Below are 24508 nucleotides of genomic sequence, written 5' to 3'. Positions count from 1 at the left end.
CCTTGCCAATGACAAGCATACCCATAACATGGTGCAGTCATCACCATGCTTGAAAATATGAAGAGTGGTGTACAGTGATGTTGGATTAGCCCAAACATAATGCTTTTATTCAGGACATTAAGCAAATTTCTTTGCCACATCTTTTGCAGTTTTACTTTAGCGCCTTATTGCAAACAGGATGCATGTTTAGGACACTTTTCTTTGGGGGGGGTTACCCCCTTTTTCTCCCAATTTCAATCTTGTCTCATCTCTGCAACTCCCCAATGGGCTCGGGAATGGTGATGTCATGCAGCCACAAGGAGTCACTAGAGCACGATGAGCCAAGTAAAGCCCCCACAGCCAATCCCTCCCCTAAACCAGACAATGCTGGGTCAATTGTGCGCAGCCCTATGGGACTCCCGGTCACGGCCGGGATCAAACCCAGATCTGTAGTGACTCGGGAGGCCCTGTCTTGGAATATTTTTTACTCTGTACATGTTTCCTTCTTTTTACTCTGTCATTTAGGTTAGTATTGTGGAGTAACTACAACATTGTTGATCTATCCTCAGTTTTCTCCAATGACAGTCATTAAACTCTTTAACTGTTAAAAAATATATAATAACAAAAAATATAGTGCCTAAAGTCAAAGATATCGCTGAAGTCGATCTCGGGTTGCCCTATTTTGGATGTAGATACTCTTTTCAACAATGGATGAAAACCACAAACCTATATCAGAGCGCTGGACCAATGACCTACAGTCGTGGCCAAAAGTTTTGAGAATGACACAAATATTAATTTTCACAAAGTCTGCTGCCTCAGTTTGTAGAATGGCAATTTGCATATACTCCAGAATGTTATGAAGAGTGATCAGATGAATTGCAATTAATTGCAAAGTCCCTATTTGCCATGCAAATGAACTGAATCGCAAAAAACATTTCCACAGCACTTTCAGCCCTGCCACAAAAGGACCAGCTGACATTATGTCAGTGATTCTCGAGTTAACACAGGTGTGAGTGTTGACGAGGACAAGGCTGGAGATCACTCTGTCATGCTGACTGAGTTTGAATAACAGACTGGACGCTTCAAAAGCAGGGTGGTGCTTGGAATCATTGTTTTTCCTCTGTCAATCATAGTTACCTGCAAGGAAACATGTGTCGTCATCATTGATTTGCACAAAAAGGATATTGCTGCCAGTAAGATTGCACCTAAATTAACCATTTATCGGATCATTAAGAACTTCAAGGAGAGCAGTTCAATTGTTGTGAAGAAGGCTTCTCTCCTAAAGTTGATTCAGCTGCAGAATCGGGGCACCACCAGTACAGAGATTGCTCAGGAATGGCAGCAGGCAGGTGAGAGTCCATCTGCACGCACAGTGAGGCGAAGACTTTTGGAGGATGGTCTGGTGTCAAGAAGGGCAGCAAAGAAGCCACTTCTCTCCAGGAAAAACATCAGGCACAGACTGATATTCTGCAAAAGGTACAGGATTGGACTGCTGAGGACTGGGGTAAAGTCATTTTCTTTGATGAATCCCCTTTCCGATTGTTTGGGGCATCCGGAAAAGAGCTTGTCCGGAGAAGACAAGGTGAGCACTACCATCAGTCCTGTGTCATGCCAACAGTAAAGCATCCTGAGACCATTCATGTGTGGGGTTGCTTCTCAGCCAAGGGAGTGGGCTCACTCACAATTTTGCCTAAGAACACAGCCATGGATAAAGAATGGTACCAACACATCCTCCGAGAGCAACTTCTCCCAACCACCCAGGAACAGTTTGGTGATGAATAATGCCTTTTCCAGCATGATAGGGCACCTTGCCATAAGGCAAAAGTGATAACTAAGTGGCTTGGGGAACAAAACATTGATATTTTGGGTCCATGGCCAGGAAACCCCCCAGACCTTAATCCCATTGAGAACTTGTGGTCAATCCTCAAGAAGCGGGTGGACAAACAAAAACCCACAAATTCTGATATGCTCCAAGCATTGATTATGCAAGAATGGGCTGCCATTAGTCAGGACGTGGCCCAGAAGTTAATTGACAGCATGACAGGGCAGATTGCAGAGGTCTTGAAAAAGAAGCGTCAACACTGCAAATATTGACTCTTTGCATCAACTTCATGTAATTGTCAATAAAAGCCTTTGACACTTATGAAATGCTTGTAATTATACTTCAGTATTCCATAGTAACATCTGACAAAATATCTAAAGACACTGAAGCAGCAAACTTTGTGGAAATTAATATTTTGTGTCATTCTCAAAACTTTTGGCCACGACTGTACTTACCCACTTGCATTGATTGACATATCTCTTGCGATTATGGAACTAGTGGCCATGAAATGAAAAATGCCAAGAAAATAAAAAAGTAATGACATTCAGAAGGCGCCATTATGAAATGATAAATGTTCTAATGAAAAAAGCCATTGGGAAATACAACTATTATTATGAAATTAAATATGTACAAAACAGTAAGTGACATTATGAAAAAATATCATAATAATGCAGCACATATTCTTAAATAATTTAAAAATATTTTTTATTAATTATTTATTAATGTATTTATATTTAGTACTTTGGTGCTCCATATGAAGTAGCCAATTAAATGCCTACTAGGGTATTCTGTATGAATTACATTTTATTTGAATGAATTAAGGACATTTTATTTTAGTGTCAAATTGCCAACTGGCACCCCATCCATTATGGGATTAATTGACACATAAGCAAACATTACAATAATTCACTATGGTAATTAAATGATAATTCTGTTTGTAACCTATTAATTGACCATTGGTTAATGTGGATTGTTTTCCCCAAACAAAGACTGGTAATAGATCACTAATACACTACTTACAAATAATAAATCAAATAAAAGACTTGGTACAGCACCATTTGATTTAATAGTCAGAATTCCTCATTGAGGGAAATACAATTGAAAGCTGCTGATTCTAACATCAGTAAATGGAATTGCCCCAGCAGTTATCATACAGTAATAGAATTGAAAGGAAGCTAATTTATTCTTCTTGAATAGGTTGTCTCTTATTATTGGTTGAGATCTCCTCCAGGACCTGTATTCATAAAGTGTCTCAGGGTGGGAGTGCTGATCCTAAAATGGCTACTCTCATCATGATAAAAATACATTTTAAAATGATACAAATGTAAAAAGCATGTTAAACATCCTTACTCCCAATTACATTTCTATGTGAGAATTGCCAGAACAATCTGAGATACCCAAAATATTTTGGGGGCTGTCCGGGTATGGAATCACCCTAGTGCACTGTGTAGGGAATAGAGTGCCATTTGGGACATAGATAGTGCCAGCCTCAATTCACAGCGGTTTCTCCCCAGCATCTCTTCCTACTTACCTTCCTTTCTCATGACAAGAGTTGACCTCTCAGGGGTCAAGGCTACAGCGGCTAATGGACGAGAGATGTTTAAATGATATATGGCATGTACATGTGAGACCCCTTCGGGAAGAGCGTCGGAGAGAGCTGGTTTTAATTTGCAGGTTTAAATAGTTTCAGACAAGAGAGAGTGTTAGATGTGCTGGCAAACTGTACAAAATCGAACCATCGAAGATTCTCTATCCTGCCTAACAAATTATTCTGACATAAGATTCTTAGGATGATTTTAGAAAAGTGTGAATCTGTGACTATTACAGTGCAGCCACAAAATGTGAGAGAGCAAAAATAAAAACGTTTCCTAGATTTCTAGATACCTCAGAGCGGTTTGAAGTGCCACTACAACACTTATTATTATTTTACTATTTTAATTCTCATAATTTAGAAATCTCTCAGCTTTTATTTTATTTGTTTAGAACTTTGAAATTCATTCCTCTGTAAGAAATGTGCTTTACAAATAAAATAATTTGAATTAAACCCCATATCCTGGAAATTGAAACAAAAATACTTATTATAAATACTTACACATATACTGTATATGTCGAACATATCAAGACCACATACTGTTGCACCATGGGGGCCCCTGCAAAGTGTGTAGAAATGTGACATCACACAGCATTTGTTCCTCTCAGAAGCACAGGGCCAGTCTATAGCTGTACTGTGGATTATCTTTCAAACACAAGTCATGTACAGTCATGTACATGAGGCCAGTGGTATCACATGACTACAATGGCTTCTTACAAAAAATAAACACATGAATATCTGGTTTACACAAGCAGGATCAAATACTTCTTAACACCTGCACGCTTAACCCGGAAGCCAGATACGGCAGTTGATTTTTTTTAAATCCAAGACTGGGAGCTTCTAATGAGCAGCAACACACACCAGCTGCCTTGTCACTCAGACATTTAAGATGAAAAATATTTTACATCCCCATGAATGACAACACAAGGGGTTGAATCGCTGTAAGAGGGAGAGGAGTGAGACGTATAAAATCCCAAGTCGCATCCCAAACGTCACCCTATTCCCTACATAACGATTTACATAATGTATTACTGTTGACCAGAACTGTATTCTAAAGTGGTGCACTATGTAGGGAATAGGGTACCATTTGGGTCACAGATCCACATCTCCCCATATTCCTCCTGAGTGGGGCTAATGAAGGGATTTAGATTCCGTGCGTCTCCCCCATCTGTGACGTCTCACTCCTGTTTCATCCTCTCCTGTTGTTAGCCCAAGCCTCTAACCCCCCCCCCCCCGCCCCCCGGAAAGTCACCACACATTCACCCCGCAGTTCCAATCCAGAAGATATAGATTTCAAATCAATAGCGATCATTCACACTGCAGGTGAAAACAATGCTGGATAGGTTTGCCGTGTAAGACGAGATGCACATATTAATACAATTTTCCTAAAAGGTATCCTGGCTAACCTGTAAAAGTCCCTGAGCTCTTCAGTATTCAGTAAGGCCATTCTACCGCCAATGTTTGTCTATGGAGATTGCATGGCGGTGTGCTAGATTTTATATATCTGTCAGAAACGGGTGTGGCGGACATGGCCTAATCCACTCATTTGAAGGGGTGTCCACATACACTACATACTGTATACAAAAGTATGTACATAGACTGAGTTGTGCTTACATTACGGTGAATACGTATAGATTTATGTGCATGGATACTTGGTTATGCACAGTGAATAGAATACATATAGATTTATGTACACGGATACTTGGTTATGCACAGTGAATACATATAGATTTATGTACACGGATACTCGGTTATGCACAGTGAATACATATAGATTTATGTACACGGATACTTGGTTATGCACAGTGAATACATATAGATTTATGTACACGGATACTCGGTTATGCACAGTGAATACATATAGATTTAAGTATGTTCACGGATACTCAGTTATGCACAGTGAACACATATAGATTTAAGTAGGTTTACGGATACTCAGTTATGCACAGTGAACACAAATAGATTTAAGTATGTTCATGGATACCCAGTTATGCACAGTGAACACATATAGATTTAAGTAGGTATACGGATACTCAGTTATGCACAGTGAACACATATAGATTTAAGTATGTTCATGGATACTCAGTTATGCATGGTGAACACATAGAGACAGACAACAGCAGAGAGCAGCTTTACCTGCCTCTGTCCCAACAGCGAGTTTTTACCCAGGGGTCCCTGATGATGGTCCCTGTGACAATGAGCTAGCAGCATTACCATGGTGTCTGACTCTGCAGCTCCATGTCTGAACCACAGTACATATCTTGTATTCCAAATGGCACCCTATTCTCTACATAGGGCTCTGGTCAAAAGTAGTGCACTATGTGCCCTGGTCAAACGTAGTGCACTAAATAGGGAATAGGGTGCCATTTGGAACACAGGAGATGTATTGTGGTTCAGACATGAAGCCTCTGTGTTCCTACTAGAAGATGGCTGCTCAGCACACAGCGGTGCTGCCGACTGCTGAGCAGCTCAGACCAGAAAACCCTCAATCCACTGGCTACATCCTCATTCTCTCGGCTAACACTTTGCACCACAGCTGTACTCAGAGGTGTTAGGGGAGTTTGGACATGATCTCCATATCCAGCCCCAGCAGCATCCAGCCCTATCCCCAGCAGCATCCAGCCCTAAACCCAGCAGCATCCAGCCCTATTCCCAGCAGCATCCAGCCCTATTCCCAGTAGCATCCATCCCCAGTAGCATCCATCCCCAGCACCATCCAGCCCTACCCCCAGCAGCATCCAGCCCTGTCCTCAGCAGCATCCAGCCCTATCCCCCAGCAGCATTCAGCCCTATTCCCAGCAGCATTCAGCCCTGTCCTCAGCAGCATCCAGCCCTATCCCCCAGCAGCATTCAGCCCTATTCCCAGCAGCATTCAGCCCTGTCCTCAGCAGCATCCAGCCCTATCCCCCAGCAGCATTCAGCCCTATTCCCAGCAGCATTCAGCCCTGTCCTCAGCAGCATCCAGCCCTATCCCCCAGCAGCATTCAGCCCTATTCCCAGCAGCATCCAACCCTATAACCAGCAGCATCCATCCCCAGCACCACACCATACCATACAGTCCTACTGCGTGCATAAAACACAGAGACAAAGAGACAGAGACAGAGAGAGTGCATGAGAGAGATTGAGTTTATGCACGCCCATGCATGGAAGAATCTGTGTGTGAGAGACAGAGAAGATGACATAATCAGGAACCCGTAATGTATAGTATTCCATAACACACCCTTCCCTTCGCCACTCAACAAAATGGTGAGTGTAAACAGACCAGAACCATGAAGCTAGCATCTCAAAGCTGTCAAGGACAGCAGAGTCATCTTCTTGGAAGAATTATAACTATTAAACTGTGTCCACCGTCCTAACAGGTGCCACTTTATATAATGTTTTCATACCCTACATTACTCATCTCATATGTATATACTGTACTCTATACCATCTACTGCATCTTGCCATCTTGATGTAATGTATCATTAGCCACTTTAAACAATGCTACTTTATATAATGTTTTCATACCCTACATTCCTCATCTCATATGTATATACTGTACTCTATACCATCTACTGCATCTTGCCATCTTGATATAATGTATCATTAGCCACTTTAAACAATGCTACTTTATATAATGTTTTCATACCCTACATTCCTCATCTCATATGTATATACTGTACTCTATACCATCTACTGCATCTTGCCTATGTCGTTCGGGCATCACTCATTCATATATTTGTATGTACATATTCGTATTCATTCCTTTGCACTTGTGTGTATATGGTAGTGGTTGTGAAATTGTTAGGTTATATTACTTGTTAGATATTACTGCATGGTCGGAACTAGATGCACAAGCATTTCGCTACACTCGCATTAACATCTGCTAACCATGTGTATGTGACAAATACATTTGATTTGATTTGATTTAATGTAGGTGTCCATCTATGATGAATAGAATTAAGAAAAGACAGTAATAAAATCAGTGATACTCTCATGCATTCAATTACACTAGATACACTATGTATTCAGTCCCGTGCTGATGCTCACTTGTTCTTCTATTTTCCATGTGTTTTATTCTAAGAAATATATAATTACTAGACAGACCATCGATAGTAAATTGCACTTTTGAACAGTCTGTTGAATATCATGCGGTGGCAGGATTTGTGAGAAAGAAAAGGCTTCCAACTGCTTGTAAATGGTTGTCCTTGGCAAGAATCTTCCTCCTGACAGCTGTTGATAACACCAATACACATGCTTCCCTTGTCTTGTTTGTTGTACTTTTTCACTCATAGGAAATAAGTCATTAGCCTGTTAAATCACTCCTCCATGACAATATTTATTACTTATTATTTCCTGAGAAATATATGAAAATCTTATATTCTTGATTAGTACATTCTGAATACAAAAACGTTACAATTTGAACTCAATGGGCACTTTTGGCCATTAAACTCATCAATCAGCCATCCATTCATTCATTCATCCCCAGAATGAATATCCAACTGACCGATCAACTGACCTCTTGTTTACAGCTCATATTTCAACCAGGGGAAATATGTCAGTAGTATATTTAATCCTATGGGCAGAGGTGGATCCCAGGACGTGCATGCTGTATGCCATTCGTGACCACTCATCACTGTCCTGCTGCTGTCAGACAGATTATACTGTTGTTTGAACATTTTTCACAACGGCACGGAAACACCTGTGCCTTTATGCATTTGAAAAAGCAGTGCGCTTCATAGGGTACAGGGTGTAATTCGGGAGTCAGCACGCAACCTATTTTTTGTGTTCTGTGACAGCCTTCCTCCACACTTCAACCTGACTATAGCGTTTATCACCGGCATGGGTCTTATAAGTCAGGAAATAAATAGTACAGTAAATAGCTAAATGCTGGCAGCTGTAGAATACAGACTGACAAATCAGTTAAAACAGGTAATGAGGTTTCTTGAACACTTAAGTTAACTCCTGGGTCATTTTAAGTGCATCATTCATAACGGAATCAGTCACATCGATCGTTTTGCAAACGTGTTTCCTCAATGAAGATACCTGAGACCATTCACCGCAAACCTCATCAATTAAATCAGCTTGAGTGAGCGCTGCAGTTTTGGGCTCTGACTTTCAACCTGCTTCTACGTTGACAAGGTAACGTGATGTTTATATAATATCCTCAATATCACCTCTCTCGCCTCCTCAATCAATCACTGCTATGCCATGCCCATGCACCCAACCTGGTCTCAGAGTATTTTGTATTATTCTGTACGTAAATCCGAGAGACTCCATTCAGTATGATATGTTACTTTTCCTATGGTATGTATTCATTTGTGGATGTCCATCATCTATTTTGTAGATATGTTACAAATTACAATTTGTATGATATTAATGATGTGAGAAATGGTGGTGGAAATCCCATTAAAACAGCTCAATACATTAGAGGTGCTGAAGAGGCTTGTTTTCGGTTGCTTGTACAGTACATTTGTATTTAGAACTTTGTTGGAAGTATATAGTGGCCGTAACGGGAGAAAATGAAGATAGTTGCTCAGCGAAACTCCATATCTGGTGATCAACGAACGTATTTTGACATTAGAATGCTTGCAGAGCTGGTGAATGGGAGTTTGAATAGGAGCTTTTGGGGCGTTAGAGAGGCTCTACCGCACAGATACTCGTTCAAGTTGTTTTGTGATAACCTACCTTGTTCAGTTTATTTCAGATTTAACCATCAGCTTAATCAATCTTGACAGGCTTCTGTACACATTGGTGTAAAGTACTTAAGTAAAAATACTACTTAAGTCATATTTTGGGGTATCTGTACTTTACTTTTGACAACTTTTACTTTTACTTCACTGCATTCCTAATGAAAATGATGTACTTTTTACACAATACATTTCCCTGATACCCAAAAGTACTCATTACATTTTGAATGCTTAGCAAGACAGGACAATTGTCTAATTCACTTGATCAAGAGAACATCCCTGGTCATCCCTACTGCCTCTGACCTAGTGGACTCACTAAACTCATGCTTAGTTTGTAAATGAGTGTTGGAGCATGCCCCTGGCTATGCGTTAAAAAAAATTAAACAGGAAAATGGTACAGTCAAGTATCAAAAGTAAGAGTATAAATCATTTCAAATTCTTTATATTAAGCAAACCAAAGTATATTTAAAACCAAATACTTTTACTCAAGTAGAATTTTACTGGGAGACTTTCACTTGAGTCATTTTCTATTAAGGTATCTATACTTTTACTCAAGTATGACAATTGGGTACTTTTTCCACCACTGCCTGTACTGAGCTGACAAGGTAAAAATCTGTCGTTCTGCCAATGATCAATTAAGGCATCTCCCCGCACCGCTCTGATTCAGAGGGTTAAATACGGAAGACACATTTCAGTTGAAGGCATTCAGTTGTACAACTGACTAGGAATCCTCCTTTCCCTAATTGTGACTACAATTACATCCTGCATCACTGCTATAATGACTGGTTTCCGCTAGTTACCACAGCCACAAAGTCCAAATTGGCTATAGCCTAATGTAAAAATTCATGAAAACGAAAAATAGCGTTTTAGTCTTATTTCAAGGTTAGGGTTAGGCGTAAGGGTAGCAGTGTGGTTACGTTAGGGTTAATATTAGCGTTAGGTTTAAAATCACATTGGTCTACCGAGTGGCACAGCGGTCTAAGGCAAGGCATCTCAGTGCTAGAAGCGTCACTACAGATCCTGGTTCGATTCCAGGTTGTATCACAACCGGCCGTGATTGGGAGTCCCGCATCATCCCGTTCAGGTTTGGCCGGGGTAGGCCATCATTGGAAATAAGAATTTGTTCTTAATTAACTTGCCTAGTTAAATAAAGGTAAAATAAAAAAGATGAGATTATGGAATATTGTTTTTTGATCACCAGTTTGTTGCACGTGCGCGGCACCTACTCCAACCACCGCAAATTAAACTAAAACCGTCCTTTGCTCATGAATTGAGGATGACAAAATGTGTCAACATTTAAAGACAACAAAATGTAATGACAACATCCGATAGTGTATGCTCCTGTGTTAATGCAACAGTAACCTAACGTTGCAGGCGTAAAATAATGCAACATCAGACAATATCCAGGCATTATACAAAAATAAAAACAAGTTGTGGAACAATGCGTAGATGTAGGCCTACCAACCATTTCCAAATGGAAGCGCTGCCTGTGAGCGCTGCCTGCCGGGCAGTGTAGGCTACACCCCCTTTAACACACACACACACACACACACAGAGAGAGACACACACGCGCGCGAACAACCAAAGCGATATGAAACGTTTTATCTATCCCTGAAGCCCAAAGCGAAAGCACATGTAGTCTATGCTACCAAGGACATGGGGCAGAGTGGGTGAATGAGTTTACCTCGGTGTCGTAGATTTTGGTGATGAGTGAAAACTTGTAATTCTGTGACTCTCGTATGTGCTGGATGGCCAGTTGGACAGCGGGCTCGATGCCCTGACTAATGCTGCTCATCAGCGCCGACTCGTTCATCGGCATGAGCACCATGATGGGCAACTTCTCATCATCCCCCGAGAACCAGCTGTTGTCCTGACCGTGCCTCGTATAGTCATTGCAGACCTTGGCTAGCACAGGTTGAAACGCCAAGATGGACAGGAGCAGGTATCCCGACAGAGGCGTCATCTCCCATCCGCAGTGCCTTCGCGACGGGGCCATGCTACTGTGGCGTGCAGGACGACCAAATAAGATCCCACCCACCCAGCTCTCACTGCTCAAGCATCGCAAATTCAGGGGCGTCCGAGCCGAGAGGAGAATATAGTAGCCTATTCAAATGGTCCAAACCGTAAAACAGCAACCGTAGCCTAGGTAGGGGGTTCAACAGCAGTGAGCAACCTCGACCCGATTGTAGCCTATCACAGCGAATTTAAAACAGATTTATTCTCGATGACAGGTTTTCTGTAGGATTATTCCAAGGTTCCAGTTTTGGTGTTGCACCATATATGGAAGAAACGGAGACGCGTTCTGTTGCAGGTGTTATTGGCGCTGACGGTTCTCTCCTCCTGGTCTCCGTGATGCACAAGGTTTCCGCGTTAAAATCTCTCCAACTCAAACACTATCCTCTCAACCTGGTGAAGCAGCGCGAAAATGGCACAAGAACATCACAATTCACAGTCCGTAGGCTGCTCAAAAAGCCCAAATAAGACAACTTCAAGATGACAGCGGTCGACCAGAGTCACTCACTCTCGTTGACAGTTGGATACAAATTCACCTCCCGAGTATTTTCACCATCAAGAGACGGCAGAGTAGCCTAATAGAACATCCGTGCCAGCGCACTACAATATATAACCTATTAAGATCGAAGAGAATACGGAAATTGTTCTGGAGAGCCTAAATAGAGAATATTCAAAGTAATCTTGATTGCAGCGCGTCCAGAGTGCGCGAGACCAGATAGCGTCGGCGTTCTAACAGCCCGCGCGACTGTCAGTGTGTGTGCTAGCTACAGACGATGCTGCGGCTGCCTTATTGCCTCTGAAAAGGCTTCACTTATTTAGCGCTGTCTGCTGCTACTCAGAGCGCGCACGAGTGGGAGCAGCAAAAGAAATGCGGAAAAAGGAAGACAGAGAGGGAGAGGGAGGGTGGGGGACTCAGAGGAGGGATGGATGGATGGAGCAAGCTCTTGTGTAAGCATCAGCCGCCTGACAGGCAAAGTTGATTTAATGGGCTTTCTGTTTAGCAGAGAGACAGGGTTTCAAACATGCAAGAGGGGTTGTCAAGTGTAGCCGGATACAGTACATGACCAAAAGTATGTGGACACCTGGTCGTTGAACACCACTACAGCAGCCTCCACTCTTCTGGGAAAGCTTTCCACTAGATGTTGGAACATTGCTGCAGGGACTTGTATCAATTCAGCCACAAGCGCATTAGTGAGGTTTGGCACAGATGTTGGGTGATTAGGCCTGGCTCGCAGTCGGCGTTGCAATTCATCCCAAAGGTGTTTAATTAGGTTGAGGTCAGGGCACTGTGCAGGCCAGTCAAGTTCTTCCAGACCAATCTCAACAAACTATTTCTGTATGGACCTTGCTTTGTGCACAGGTGCATTGTCATGCTGAAACAGGAAAGGGCCTTCCTCAAAAGACAGAATCGTCTAGAATGTCCTTGTGTGCTATATAGTTAATATTTCCCTTCACTGGAACTAAAGGGCCTAGCCCGAACTATGAAAAACAGCCCCAGACCATTATTCGTCCTCCACCAAAACCAAACTTTACAGTTGGCAGTATACATTGGAGCTGGTAGCGTTCTCCTGCCATCATCCAAACCCAGATACGTCCATCGGACTGCCAGATGGTGAAGCATGAGTCATCACTCCAGAGAACGCGTTCCCACTGCTCCAGAGTCCAATGGTGGCAGGCTTTACATCACTCCAGCCGACACTTGGTGTAACCGATGTGAAATGGCTAGCTAGTTAGTGGTGGTGCGCGCTAATAGCGTTTCGATCGGTGACGTCACTCGCTCTGAGACCTGAAGTAGTTGTTCCCCTTGCTCTGCAAGAGCCGTGGCTTTTGTGGCGCGATGAGTAATGATGCTTCGTGGGTGTCTGTTGTCGATGTGTGCAGAGAGTCCCTGGTTCGAGCCCAGGTAGGGGTGAGGAGAGGGACGGAAGCTATACTGTTACATTGATGCTGTTGACCCGGATCACTGGTTGCTGCAGAAAAGAAGGAGGTCAAAATGGGGGTGAGTGTAACCGATGTGAAATGGCTAGCTAGTTAGCTGTGGTGCGCGCTAATAGCGTTTCAATCGGTGACGTCACTCGCTCTGAGACCTGAAGTAGTTGTTCCCCTTGCTCTGCAAGGACCGCGGCTTTTGTGAAGCGATGAGTAATGATGCTTCGTGGGTGACTGTTGTTGTTGTGTGCAGAGGGTCCCTGGTTCGAGCCTGGGTCGGGCGAGGTGGCGGAAGCTATACTGTTACATTGGCATTGGACATGGTGATCTTAGGCTTGTGTGCGGCTGCTCCCGACGAACAGTTCTTGTTGAAGTTGCTTCCAGAGGCAGTTTGGAACTCGGTAGTGAGTGTTGCAACTGAGGATACTTTTTTTTCGCACTTCAGCACTCAGCGGTCCCATTCTGTGAGCTTGTGTGGCCTACCACTTCGCGGCTAAGCCATTGTTGCTCCTAGACAATTCAACTTGACAATTACAGCACTTACAGTTGACCTGGGCAGCACCAGCAGGGCAGACATTTCACGAACTGACGTGTTGGAAAGGTGGCATCTTATGACGGTGCCACGTTGAAAGTCACTGAGCTCTTCAGTAAGGCCATTCTACTGCCAATGTTTGTCTATGGAGATTTGCATGGCTCGTTGCTCGATTTTATACACCTGTCAGCAACGGGTGTGGCTGAAATAGCCAAATCCACTAATTTGAAGGGGTGTCCACATACTTTTCTGTATATAGTGTATTTTCACAATGGCTCTATGGGCTAGCCTACATCTTAAAACCATCCTGATCTCATAGAGCAGACGCAACATAATAAACATAAATCCAGGTCACTGAAATTAGTATGATATGTTATTTTTAGTATGGTTACATAAGACCGAAGGTAAACTTAAGGCAAAGAAGTAGGGTGGTTGGCCGGGGTGGATGGGTAGGCGAACGTCTAGCAACCCAAAAGTTGCTTGTTCGAATTTCATCACGGACAACTTTAGTATTTTAGCTAATTAGCAACTTTGCAGTTATTTACTACTTTGCAACTACTTAGCATGTTAGCTAACCTTAACCCTAACATTTTAACCTAATTCCTAACCCTAACCTTAACCCCTAACACCTAGCCTAGATAACATTAGCCACCAAGCAACATATCATATGTTTAGCAAATTCGTAACATATTGTACAAACTGCAATTCGTAACATATTGTACAAATTGCAAATCGTAACTTATCATACAAATTGTAATTGGCAACATATCATACGAAATAGATGATTGACATCCACAAATGAATACATACCATACGAAACGTAGTGTATCGTACTAATTGGAGTGTCCCGGATTTATTTTTACTATGTGACATCTACCCTTTTGTCCAGGTTGCATGCATGTATAACAACCTCAGCATCACAGGAGGCTGCAGAGGGGAGGACGGCTCATAATAAAGTCTGGAACGGAGCAAATGGAATGGCATCAAACACCTGGACACCATGTGTTTCATGTATTTCATACCATTCCACTCACTCAGCTCCAGACATTACCAAGAGCCCGTCCTCCCAATTAAGGTTCCACCAACCTGTACGTCTGCATGGACTTAAAATAATTTAACATGACTATGGTAGCCTATGGCAAAAATTATTGCTTTATATATATTATATAAGCTATATACATTTCAAAATGGTGTATATTGAATATGTTGAATCACAAGCTAAGCAATCAAGGGATTCCTTTACAGAAGCGCAGTCATGCAGTTTGGTAAATTCATAAATTATCTAAAATATGAGAGCAGAAGAGAATATCGAATGCCATAAACATAACCATAAACATAACCAATGCATGTTATGGACCTCTCAGCAGCAGGCAATAGGGGTAGTAAAGCCTTGTTAAATAAACACTGCCACCTAGCCTCTTCAAGGCGATTATTCCCCCATTCCCTCATACAGTATGGGCAGCCTAATTGTGACTTTGGCTTTAGTGGGCACTGCAATAAAATGTATGCTCACTGAATTTTAAACACAATACTTTTTGAAGGTACACTCTGACAAAAATGATTTTGTTGTCCCGTTTGAGTCAAGTTTCTAAGGGATGAAGGTGGAGGATGACGCTCTCCACATCCTGTATCACTGCGTTAGACACGGCGCTCTTTGTGGGACAAAATTCAGACAGTTTAAGCCAGTGGTTCCCAACCTTTTCTGCTTTCTGTACCACCCACATAGTTTTGCTCTGCCCAGAGTAACACTGAAGTACCCCCTCATGTGCATTTTACCAGTATGGTCTCATGAGTCTTCTGAAGTACCCCCTGTTTCCTAGTACCCCTGGTTGGGAACCACTGGGTTAAGCGGTTGTGCGCAAAGGGGGGTAAATGCCTACTGTACCGTGCCTGTGAAAGCCTTTCACATGCAGTCTTTGTTCCCCATTACCTGTATGTCGCCAAGGGCACTCAATCCCTTTCCAACTCGAAACTACCCACACAAGACTGACTGCATTTCTCCAGCGACATTTGAAGCTGAACAGAACAATAGGCAATTATTTGAAATTGTTTGCTGTAGCCTACACTTCTCCTAAACTGAACATCAAACAGCAATTTGAATCCACCATGCTAGGGGCAACTTCTCTTTCCATGTTTTTTCTCTCATCAATCTACACACAATACCCCATAATAACAAAGCAAAAATAGTTTTTTAGATATGTTTGCAAATGTATTACAAATAAAAAACTGAAATATCACATTTAATAAGTAGACCCTTTACTCTGTACTTTGTTGAGACACCTTTGGCAGTGATTACAGCCTCATGTCTTCTTGGGTATGATACTATAAGCTTGACACACCTGTATTTGGGGAGTTTGTACCATTCTTCTCTGTGGATCCTCTCAAGCTCTGTCAGGTTGGATGGGGAGCGTCGCTGCACAGGTATTTTCAGGTCTCTCCAGAGATGTTTGATCGGGTTCAAGTACGGGCTTTGGCTGGGCCACTCAAGGACATTCAGAGATTTGTCCCAAAGCCACACCTGCGTTCTCTTGGCTGTCCTGTGTTGTCTTGGCTGTGTGCTTAGAGTCGTTGTCCTGTTGGAAGGTTAACCTTCACCCCAGTCTGAGGTCCTGAGCGCTCTGGAGCATGTTTTCATCAAGGATCTCTCAGTACTTTCATCTTTCCCTCGATCCTGACTAGTCTTCAAGTCCCTGCCACTGAAAAACATCCCCACACCATGATGCTGCCACAACCATGCTTCACCATAGGAATGGTGCCAGGTTTCCTCCAGACGTGATGCTTGGCATTCAGGCCAAAGAGTTCAATTTTGGTTTCATCAGACCAGAGAATCTTGTTTCTCATGGTCTGAGAGTCCTTTAGGTGCCTTTTGGCAAACTCCAAGCAGGCTGTCATGTGCCTTTTACTGAAAAGTGGCTTCCGTCTGGTCACTCTAACGTAAAAGGCCTGATTGGTGGAGTGCTGCAGAGATGGTTGTCCTTCTGGAAGATTCTTCCATCTCCACAGAGGAACTTTGGAGCGCTGTCAGAGTGACCATCAGGTTCTTGGTCACCTCCCTGACCAAGGCCCTTCTCCCCCGATTGCTCAGTTTGGCAGGGTGGCCAGCTCTAGGAAGAGTCTTGGTGGTTCCAAACTCTTTCCATTTAAGAATGATGGAGGCCACTATGTTCTTGGGGACCTTCAATGCTGCAGAAATGTTTTGGTTCCCTTCCCCAGATCTGTGACTCGACACGATCCTGTCTCAGATCTCTACAGACAATTCCTTCGACCTCATGCCTTGGTTTTTGCTCTGACATGCGCTGTCAACTGTCAACAGGTGCATGGCCTTCCAAATCATGTCCAATCAATTGAATTTACCACAGGTGGACTCCAATGAAGTTGTTGAAATGGAAACAGGATGTGCCTGAGCTCAATTTCAAGTCTCATAGCAAAGGGTCTGAATAGTTATGTAAATAAGGTATTTCAATTTAGCCTTTTTTATAAAGGTGCAAAAACATTCTAAAAGTCTGCTTTCGCTTTGTCATCACGGGGTATTTTGTATAAATTGATGAGGACATTTTTGTATGAAGTGTTTATTTCCAAAATGCTATATGTCCATAGAATTAGTGTTTTTTAATCAGAAATAATTGTTAATGGGTATCTTCAAGTGTGTAAAATATTACTGTTCTCAGACTTTTAATTCATAGATGAGTATGAAAATGTTTTTGTTGTTGTTGCAAAAATGCTATATATCCATCGTATTGCGTAAATTAGACAATGTGGATGCAAGTTTACAGCTTACTATTGAACTAGGTCTTCAATGTATCAGAATTGTGTCACTGAACTAAGACCTGTAGGTGGTCATATAGAACTAAATCCTGTAGGTGGTCATATAGAAGTAAATCCTATAGGTGGTCATATAGAACTAAATCCTATAGGTGTTAATATAGAAGTAAATCCTATAGGTGGTCATATAGAACTAAATCCTACATGTGTTAATATAGAACTAAATCCTATAGGTGGTCATATAGAACTAAATCCTACATGTGTTAATATAGAACTAAATCCTATAGGTGTTAATACAGAACTAAATCCTATAGGTGTTAATATAGAACTAAATCCTATAGGTGTTAACACAGAACTAAATCCTATAGGTGTTAATATATAACTAAATCCTATAGGTGGTCATATAGAACTAAATCCTATAGGTGGTCATATAGAACTAAATCCTACAGGTGGTCATATAGAACAAAATCCGATAGGTGGTCATATAGAACTAAATCCTACAGGTGTTAATATAGAACTAAATCCTATAGGTGGTCATATAGAACTAAATCCTATAGGTGTTAATATAGAACTTAATCCTATAGGTGGTCATATAGAACTAAATCCTATAGGTGGTCATATAGAACTAAATTAATAATTACTAGTCTGCAGCTAGAAATGACTTAAGTCCAGAACGAGAATACTGACAACCGCCGAAGCGTCTATTCTATGAGAACATATCTGAAACGCACTCTGAAGTATCCATCCTGAACCACCGACAACTACAAAAGACTTTGTGACTTCATTGAAAGTTAACCAGACACCCCGATGAACCCTACAGGACGATCAAGTATTCCAACAGAGAAGACAACAACGACATGCGAGCGTAAATATATATGCATTGCAATTATTGTCGAATGAGAGGCCGTTCATGTGCAAAAGATTATCATTTCAATAAATATAATTATAGACTGTGTGTAATGAATCCATTTTGTCTTTCCCGCTCTTTCTCAGTCCCACCCCTTTCCTTTTGTCACACCCTGGTCAAAGTATTTTGTGTTTATCTTTATTTATTTGGTCAGGCCAGGGTGTGGCATGGGTTTTTGTATGTGGTGTGTATGTATGGGGATTGTAGCTAGTGGGGTGTTCTAGCTAAGTCTATGGCTGTCTGAAGTGGTTCTCAATCAGAGGCAGGTGTTTATCGTTGTCTCTGATTGGGAACCATATTTAGGCAGCCATATTCTTTGAGTTTGTGGTGGGTGATTGTCCTTAGTGTCCTGATGTCATTGTTCTGTGTTAGGTTACACAAGTATAGGCTGTTTCGGTTTTCGTTAAGTTTATTGTTTTGATAGTGTTTGTGTTTAGTGTGTTACTTCATTAAATATGGATTGCAATAGACACGCCGCATTTTGGTCCGACTCTCCTTCTCATCAAGAAAACCGTTACAGAATCACCCACCACAAAAGGACCAAGCAGCGTGTCAACAGGCAGGAGCAGAGTGAGGAGATGCGCAATAAGGATTTCTGGACTTGGGAGGAAATCCTCGACGGGAGAGGACCCTGGGCTAAACCAGGGGAGTGTAGCCGCACCAAGGTGCAGCAGGAGAAGGAACAGTGGAGCAGCAGCAGCTGCAGTGGGAGAGGCTGCACCACCTGGAGAAATGGACATGGGAGGAAGAACTGGACGGTAAAGGACCCTGGGCTCAGCCTGGAGAATATTGCCGCCCCAAGGAAGAACTGGAGGCTGCGAAAGCTGAGAGGCGCAGATATGAGGAGGCAGCTCGACGTAGCGGATGGAAGCCTGAGAGGCAGCCCCAAAAATTTCTTGGGGGGGGGGGGCTAACAGGGAGTATGGCTACGCCAGGTAGGAGACCTGGGCAGACTCCCTGTGCTTACCGGGGGGCTAGAGAGACCGGACAGGCACCGTGTTATGCAGTGGTGCGCATGGTGTCTCCAGTGCGGGTGCATAGCCCGGTGCGGTATATTCCAGCTCCGCGTGTCGGCCGGGCTAGATTGAGCGTCGAGCCTAATGCCATGAAGCCGGCTCTACGCAGCTGGTCCCCAGTGCGTCTCCTTGGGCCGGCTTACATGGCACCAGCCTTGCGCTCGGTGTCTCCGGTTCGCCTGCATAGCCCAGTGCGGGCTATTCCACCTCGCCGCACTGGCAGGGCGACCGTGAGCATTCAACCAGGTAAGGTTGGGCAGGCTCGGTGCTCAAGAGCTCCAGTGCGCCTGCACGGTCCGGTTTTTCCAGTACCACCTCCACACCCCAGCCCTCCGGTAGCAGCTCCCCGCACCAGGCTTCCTGTGCGTGTCCTCGGCCCAGTACCACCAGTGCCAGCACCACGCATCAGGCCTACAGTGCGCCTCGCCTGTCCAGCGCTGTCGGAGCCCTCCTCCTCTCCAGCGCTGTCGGAGTCTCCCGCCTGTTTAGCGCTGTTAGAGCCTTCCTTCTCTACAGCGCTGCCGGAGTCTCCCGCCTGTTCAGAGCTGCCAGTTAGCATAGAGCTGCCAGTTAGCATAGAGCTGCCAGTTAGCATAGAGCTGCCAGTTAGCATAGAGCTGCCAGTTAGCATAGAGCTGCCAGTCTGCAAGGAGCTGCCAGTCTGCAAGGAGCTGCCAGTCTGCATAGAGCTGCCAGTCTGCAAGGAGCTGCCAGTCTGCAAGGAGCCGCCAGGGCCGCCAGTCTGCAAGGAGCCGCCAGGGCCGCCAGTCTGCAAGGAGCCGCCAGGGCCGCCAGTCTGCAAGGAGCAGCCAGGGCCGCCAGTCAGCATGGAGCAGCCAGGGCCGCCAGTCAGCATGGAGCAGCCAGGGCCGCCAGTCAGCATGGAGCAGCCAGGGCCGCCAGTCAGCATGGAGCAGCCAGGGCCGCCAGTCAGCATGGAGCAGCCAGTCAGCATGGAGCAGCCAGTCAGCATGGAGCAGCCAGAGCAGCTAGTCAGCATGGAGCAGCCAGAGCTGTCAGTCAGCATGGAGCAGCCAGTCAGCATGGAGCAGCCAGAGCAGCCAGTCAGCATGGAGCAGCCAGTCAGCATGGAGCAGCCAGAGCTGCCAGTCATCATGGAGCAGCCAGTCAGCATGGAGCAGCCAGAGCTGCCAGTCGACCAGACGCAGCCAGAGCTGCCAGTCGACCAGACTCTCCCAGATCTGCCAGTTGACCAGACTCTCCCAGATCTGCCAGTCGACCAGACTCTCCCAGATCTGCCAGTCGACCAGACTCTCCCAGATCTGCCAGTCGACCAGACTCTCCCAGATCTGCCAGTCGACCAGACTCTCCCAGATCTGCCAGTCGACCAGACTCTTCCAGATCTGCCAGTCGACCAGACTCTTCCAGATCTGCCAGTCGACCAGACTCTTCCAGATCTGCCAGTCGACCAGGATCTGCCAGTCAGCCAGGATCTGCCAGTCAGCCAGGATCTGCCGAAACCACCAGCCAGCCAGGATCTGGTAGATTCATCAACCTTCCTGAGCTTCCTCTCACTCCTGAGCTTCCTCTCACTCCTGAGCTTCCCCTCAGTCCCGAGCTGCCTCAGTCCCGAGCTGCCCCTCAGTCCCGATCTGCTCCTCAGTCCAGTGGGGTTTTGGGTGAGGACTACTAGGCCATGGTCGGCGGCGAGGGTGGACTATCCAGGGACGCGAGGAGAAGGGACTAAGACATTGATTGAGTGGGGTCCACGTCCCGCGCCGGAGCCGCCACCATGGACAGACGCCCACCCGGACCCTCCCTATTGTTTTGAGGTGCGTTCGGGAGTCCGCACCTTAGGGGGGGGGTTCTGTCACACCCTGGTCAAAGTATTTTGTGTTTATCTTTATTTATTTGGTCAGGCCAGGGTGTGGCATGGGTTTTTGTATGTGGTGTGTATGTATGGGGATTGTAGCTAGTGGGGTGTTCTAGCTAAGTCTATGGCTGTCTGAAGTGGTTCTCAATCAGAGGCAGGTGTTTATCGTTGTCTCTGATTGGGAACCATATTTAGGCAGCCATATTCTTTGAGTTTGTGGTGGGTGATTGTCCTTAGTGTCCTGATGTCATTGTTCTGTGTTAGGTTACACAAGTATAGGCTGTTTCGGTTTTCGTTAAGTTTATTGTTTTGATAGTGTTTGTGTTTAGTGTGTTACTTCATTAAATATGGATTGCAATAGACACGCCGCATTTTGGTCCGACTCTCCTTCTCATCAAGAAAACCGTTACACCTTTTGTCTACCAAGCCGCCATATTGGCTTCTATCATTGTTAGTAACCAATATCTACTGTTTGTTTGTTATGTATTTCTGTGATTATTTAGTTAGTTAGTAAATAAATAATTAAGCCAATTTGTATATTCATTATGGATACTAGGGTTCGTGCCGATAACCAAGAATTTTACAACGTTCAGATGAGAATGATAGAAGGTAAAGAATAATTAATGACTGATGACTGAAATGTAAAAGATCTTTAGATCTCTAAGAGTTCCATTCGGAAGACGGAACTCCTTAAATAAACTTATCCGTGGTGCACCAGGTTATTAATGAGTTAAATGTTACATGATTTATAATTCAATCACGTAATCAATTAAACGTTCGGTAATCGATTTGATAAAATAGTATGTCATCACATTAAGGATACTAAAGACACGACAGGTGTTAATATGGAAGTAAATCCTATAGGTGTTAATATAGAACAAAGTCCTATAAATGTTAATATAGATCGAAATTAGATTATTCATTATGTATAGTCTGATGAACCCACTCTGCTACACATCATTTCCATGTATCTCAGTTGAAGTCTGTTCACCCACATAACACCGACATGTTTGGTAACCTTTTTAGGCAAACTCACTGAATGTAATATTTTCCATCATGTAGTGGTATTAACCATACCCACCTTAACCGCCTCTGTGTGAAGTCCTTCATCAAGCTGGATGGACACGTCATCACGCCCTACGTTCCAAATGGCACCCTATACCCTAAATAGGGCACTACTTCTGACTAGAGGCCAATAAAGAGAATGGGGTGTCATTTTTTGGAACATGAAACATGAAATTGGTATCTTACGCATAGCCACACCTCTCCGAGGTTAGCATACAACCAGGTTAGAATACAACCTGGGTGAGGATGCAACCCGGGTGAGGATGCAACCCGGGATTCCTGCAGTTTCTAACTGTTTAGACCAGGTGAAAGCCTCCTACCAATCCTTCTGACCTCTCTCATCACTGGCAGATTTGTATTTTCTCTGTGATATCCTGATAAAGAACTAGGTCAAGATTATTCTAGTGCCATCTGTTTATTCCCCCATAAGACACATCCCTCACTGTTCCAACTTCAGCAGAAAGAGAGAAAGAGAAAAAGAGAGAGGGAGAAAATCAACGAGGGCAAAATAGTCATGAAAAAATATGTTTGAAAAGAACATAAAATCAGTGTTTCTGTACGGCTGACAGGTATGTTGTCTGAACCCTGTGGTCTACAGTGCCTTTGGAAAGTATTCATACCCCTTGACTTATTCCACATTCTGTTGTTACAGCCTGAATTCCAGTGGTGTAGAGTAAGTAAAAATACTTTAAAGTATTAAGTAGGTTTTTGGGGCATCTGTACTTTACTTTAATATTTATATTTTTGACTACTTTTACTTCACTACATTCCTTAAGAAAATATTGGACTTTTACTCCATACATTTTCTTTGACACGCAAAAGTTTTCGTTACATTTTGAATGCTTACCAGGACAAGAAAATAGTCAAATTCATGCACTTATCAGTCGAACATCCCTGGCCTTCCCTACTGCCTCTGATCCGGTGGACTCACTAAACAGAGAACATCCCTGGTCATCCCTACTGCCTCTGATCTGGTGGACTTACTAAACAGAGAAAATCCCTGGTCATCCCTACTGCCTCTGATCTGGTGGACTTACTAAACAGAGAACATCCCTGGTCATCCCTACTGCCTCTGATCTGGTGGACTCACTAAACAGAGAACATCCTTGGTCATCTCTACAGCCTCTGATCTGGTGGACTCACTAAACAGAGAACATCCCTGGTCATCCCTACTGCCTCTGATCTGGTGGACTCACTGAACACAAATGCTTCGTTTGTAAATAATGTCTTAGTGTTGGAGTGTGCCCGTGGTTTTCCATAAATAAATACAAAAACAGGAAAATGGTGCCATCTGGTTTGGTTAATATAAGGAATTTGAAATTATTTATACTTTTACTTTTGATGCTTTTTATTTTAATTTTATTGAACCTTTATTTATCATGTATTTTAACTAGGCAAGTCAAGAACATATTCTTATTTACAACGATGGCCTACCAAAAAGCAAAAGGCCTCCTGCAGAGACGGGGGATAAATATATATATATATATATATATATGTATATATGTATATAGGACGAAACACATATCACGACAAGAGAGACAACACAACACTAGATAACACTAGAGAGACCTAAGACAACAACATAGCAAGGCAGCAACGCATGACAAAAACATGGTACAAACATTATTTGGCACAGACAACAGCACAAAGGGCAAGAAGGTAGAGACAACAATACATCATACACAGCAGCCACAAATGACAGTAATTGTGTCCATGATTGAGTCTTTGAATGAAGAGACTGAGCTAAAACTGTACAGTTTGAGTGTTTGTTGCAGCTCCTTTGTCGCTAGCTGCAGCGAACTGAAAAGAGGAGCAACCCAGGGATGTGTGTGCTTTGGGGACCTTTAATAGAATGTGACTGGCAGAACGGGTGTTGGATGTGGAGGAGGGGGGCCTAAGAGGGTTTTATAAATAAGCATCAACCAGTGGGTCTTGCGACGGGTATACAGAGATGACCCGTTTACAGAGGAGTATAGAGTGCAGTGATTTGTCCTATAAGGAGCATTGGTGGCAAATCTGATGGCCGAATGGTAAAGAACATCTAGCCGCTCAAGAGCACCCTTACCTGCCGATCTATGAAGCATGGGTAGGATGGTTATCTGAATCAGGGTTAGTTTGGCAGCTGGGGTGAAAGAGGAGCGATTACGATAGAGGAAACCACGTCTAGATGTAACTTTCGCCTGCAGCTTTGATATGTGCTGAGAGAAGGACAGTGTACTGTCTAGCCATACTCCCAAGTACCTGTATGAGGTGACTACCTCAAGCTCTAAACCCTCAGAGGTAGTCATCACACCTATGGGGAGAGGGGCATTCTTCTTACCAAACGACATGACCTTAGTTTGGGAGGTGTTCAGAACAAGGTTAAGGGTAGAGAAAGCTTGTTGGACAC

At 43.6% G+C, this 24508-nt stretch overlaps 1 protein-coding gene across 1 annotated transcript in view; it reads right to left on the bottom strand.

Moving 5' to 3' along the window:
- The window catches only part of LOC110496654 (gamma-aminobutyric acid type B receptor subunit 2), a 445152-nt gene extending 433192 nt beyond the window's left edge, over window positions 1–11960 (bottom strand). The window contains exon 1 of the mRNA XM_036953439.2: window positions 10746–11960. Coding sequence (XP_036809334.2) covers window positions 10746–11057 — 312 coding nt within the window. The 5' untranslated portion in view covers window positions 11058–11960. The remainder of the gene's footprint in view (window positions 1–10745) is intronic.
- Window positions 11961–24508: the final 12548 nt, after the last annotated feature.

This window comes from Oncorhynchus mykiss, chromosome 18, assembly GCF_057628025.1.
Source record: "Oncorhynchus mykiss isolate SJ-2025 chromosome 18, ASM5762802v1, whole genome shotgun sequence".
NCBI lineage: Eukaryota > Metazoa > Chordata > Actinopteri > Salmoniformes > Salmonidae > Oncorhynchus > Oncorhynchus mykiss.
The sequence above is the reverse complement of the archived record's forward strand: the minus strand, read 5'-3'. Positions and strand labels throughout refer to the sequence as shown.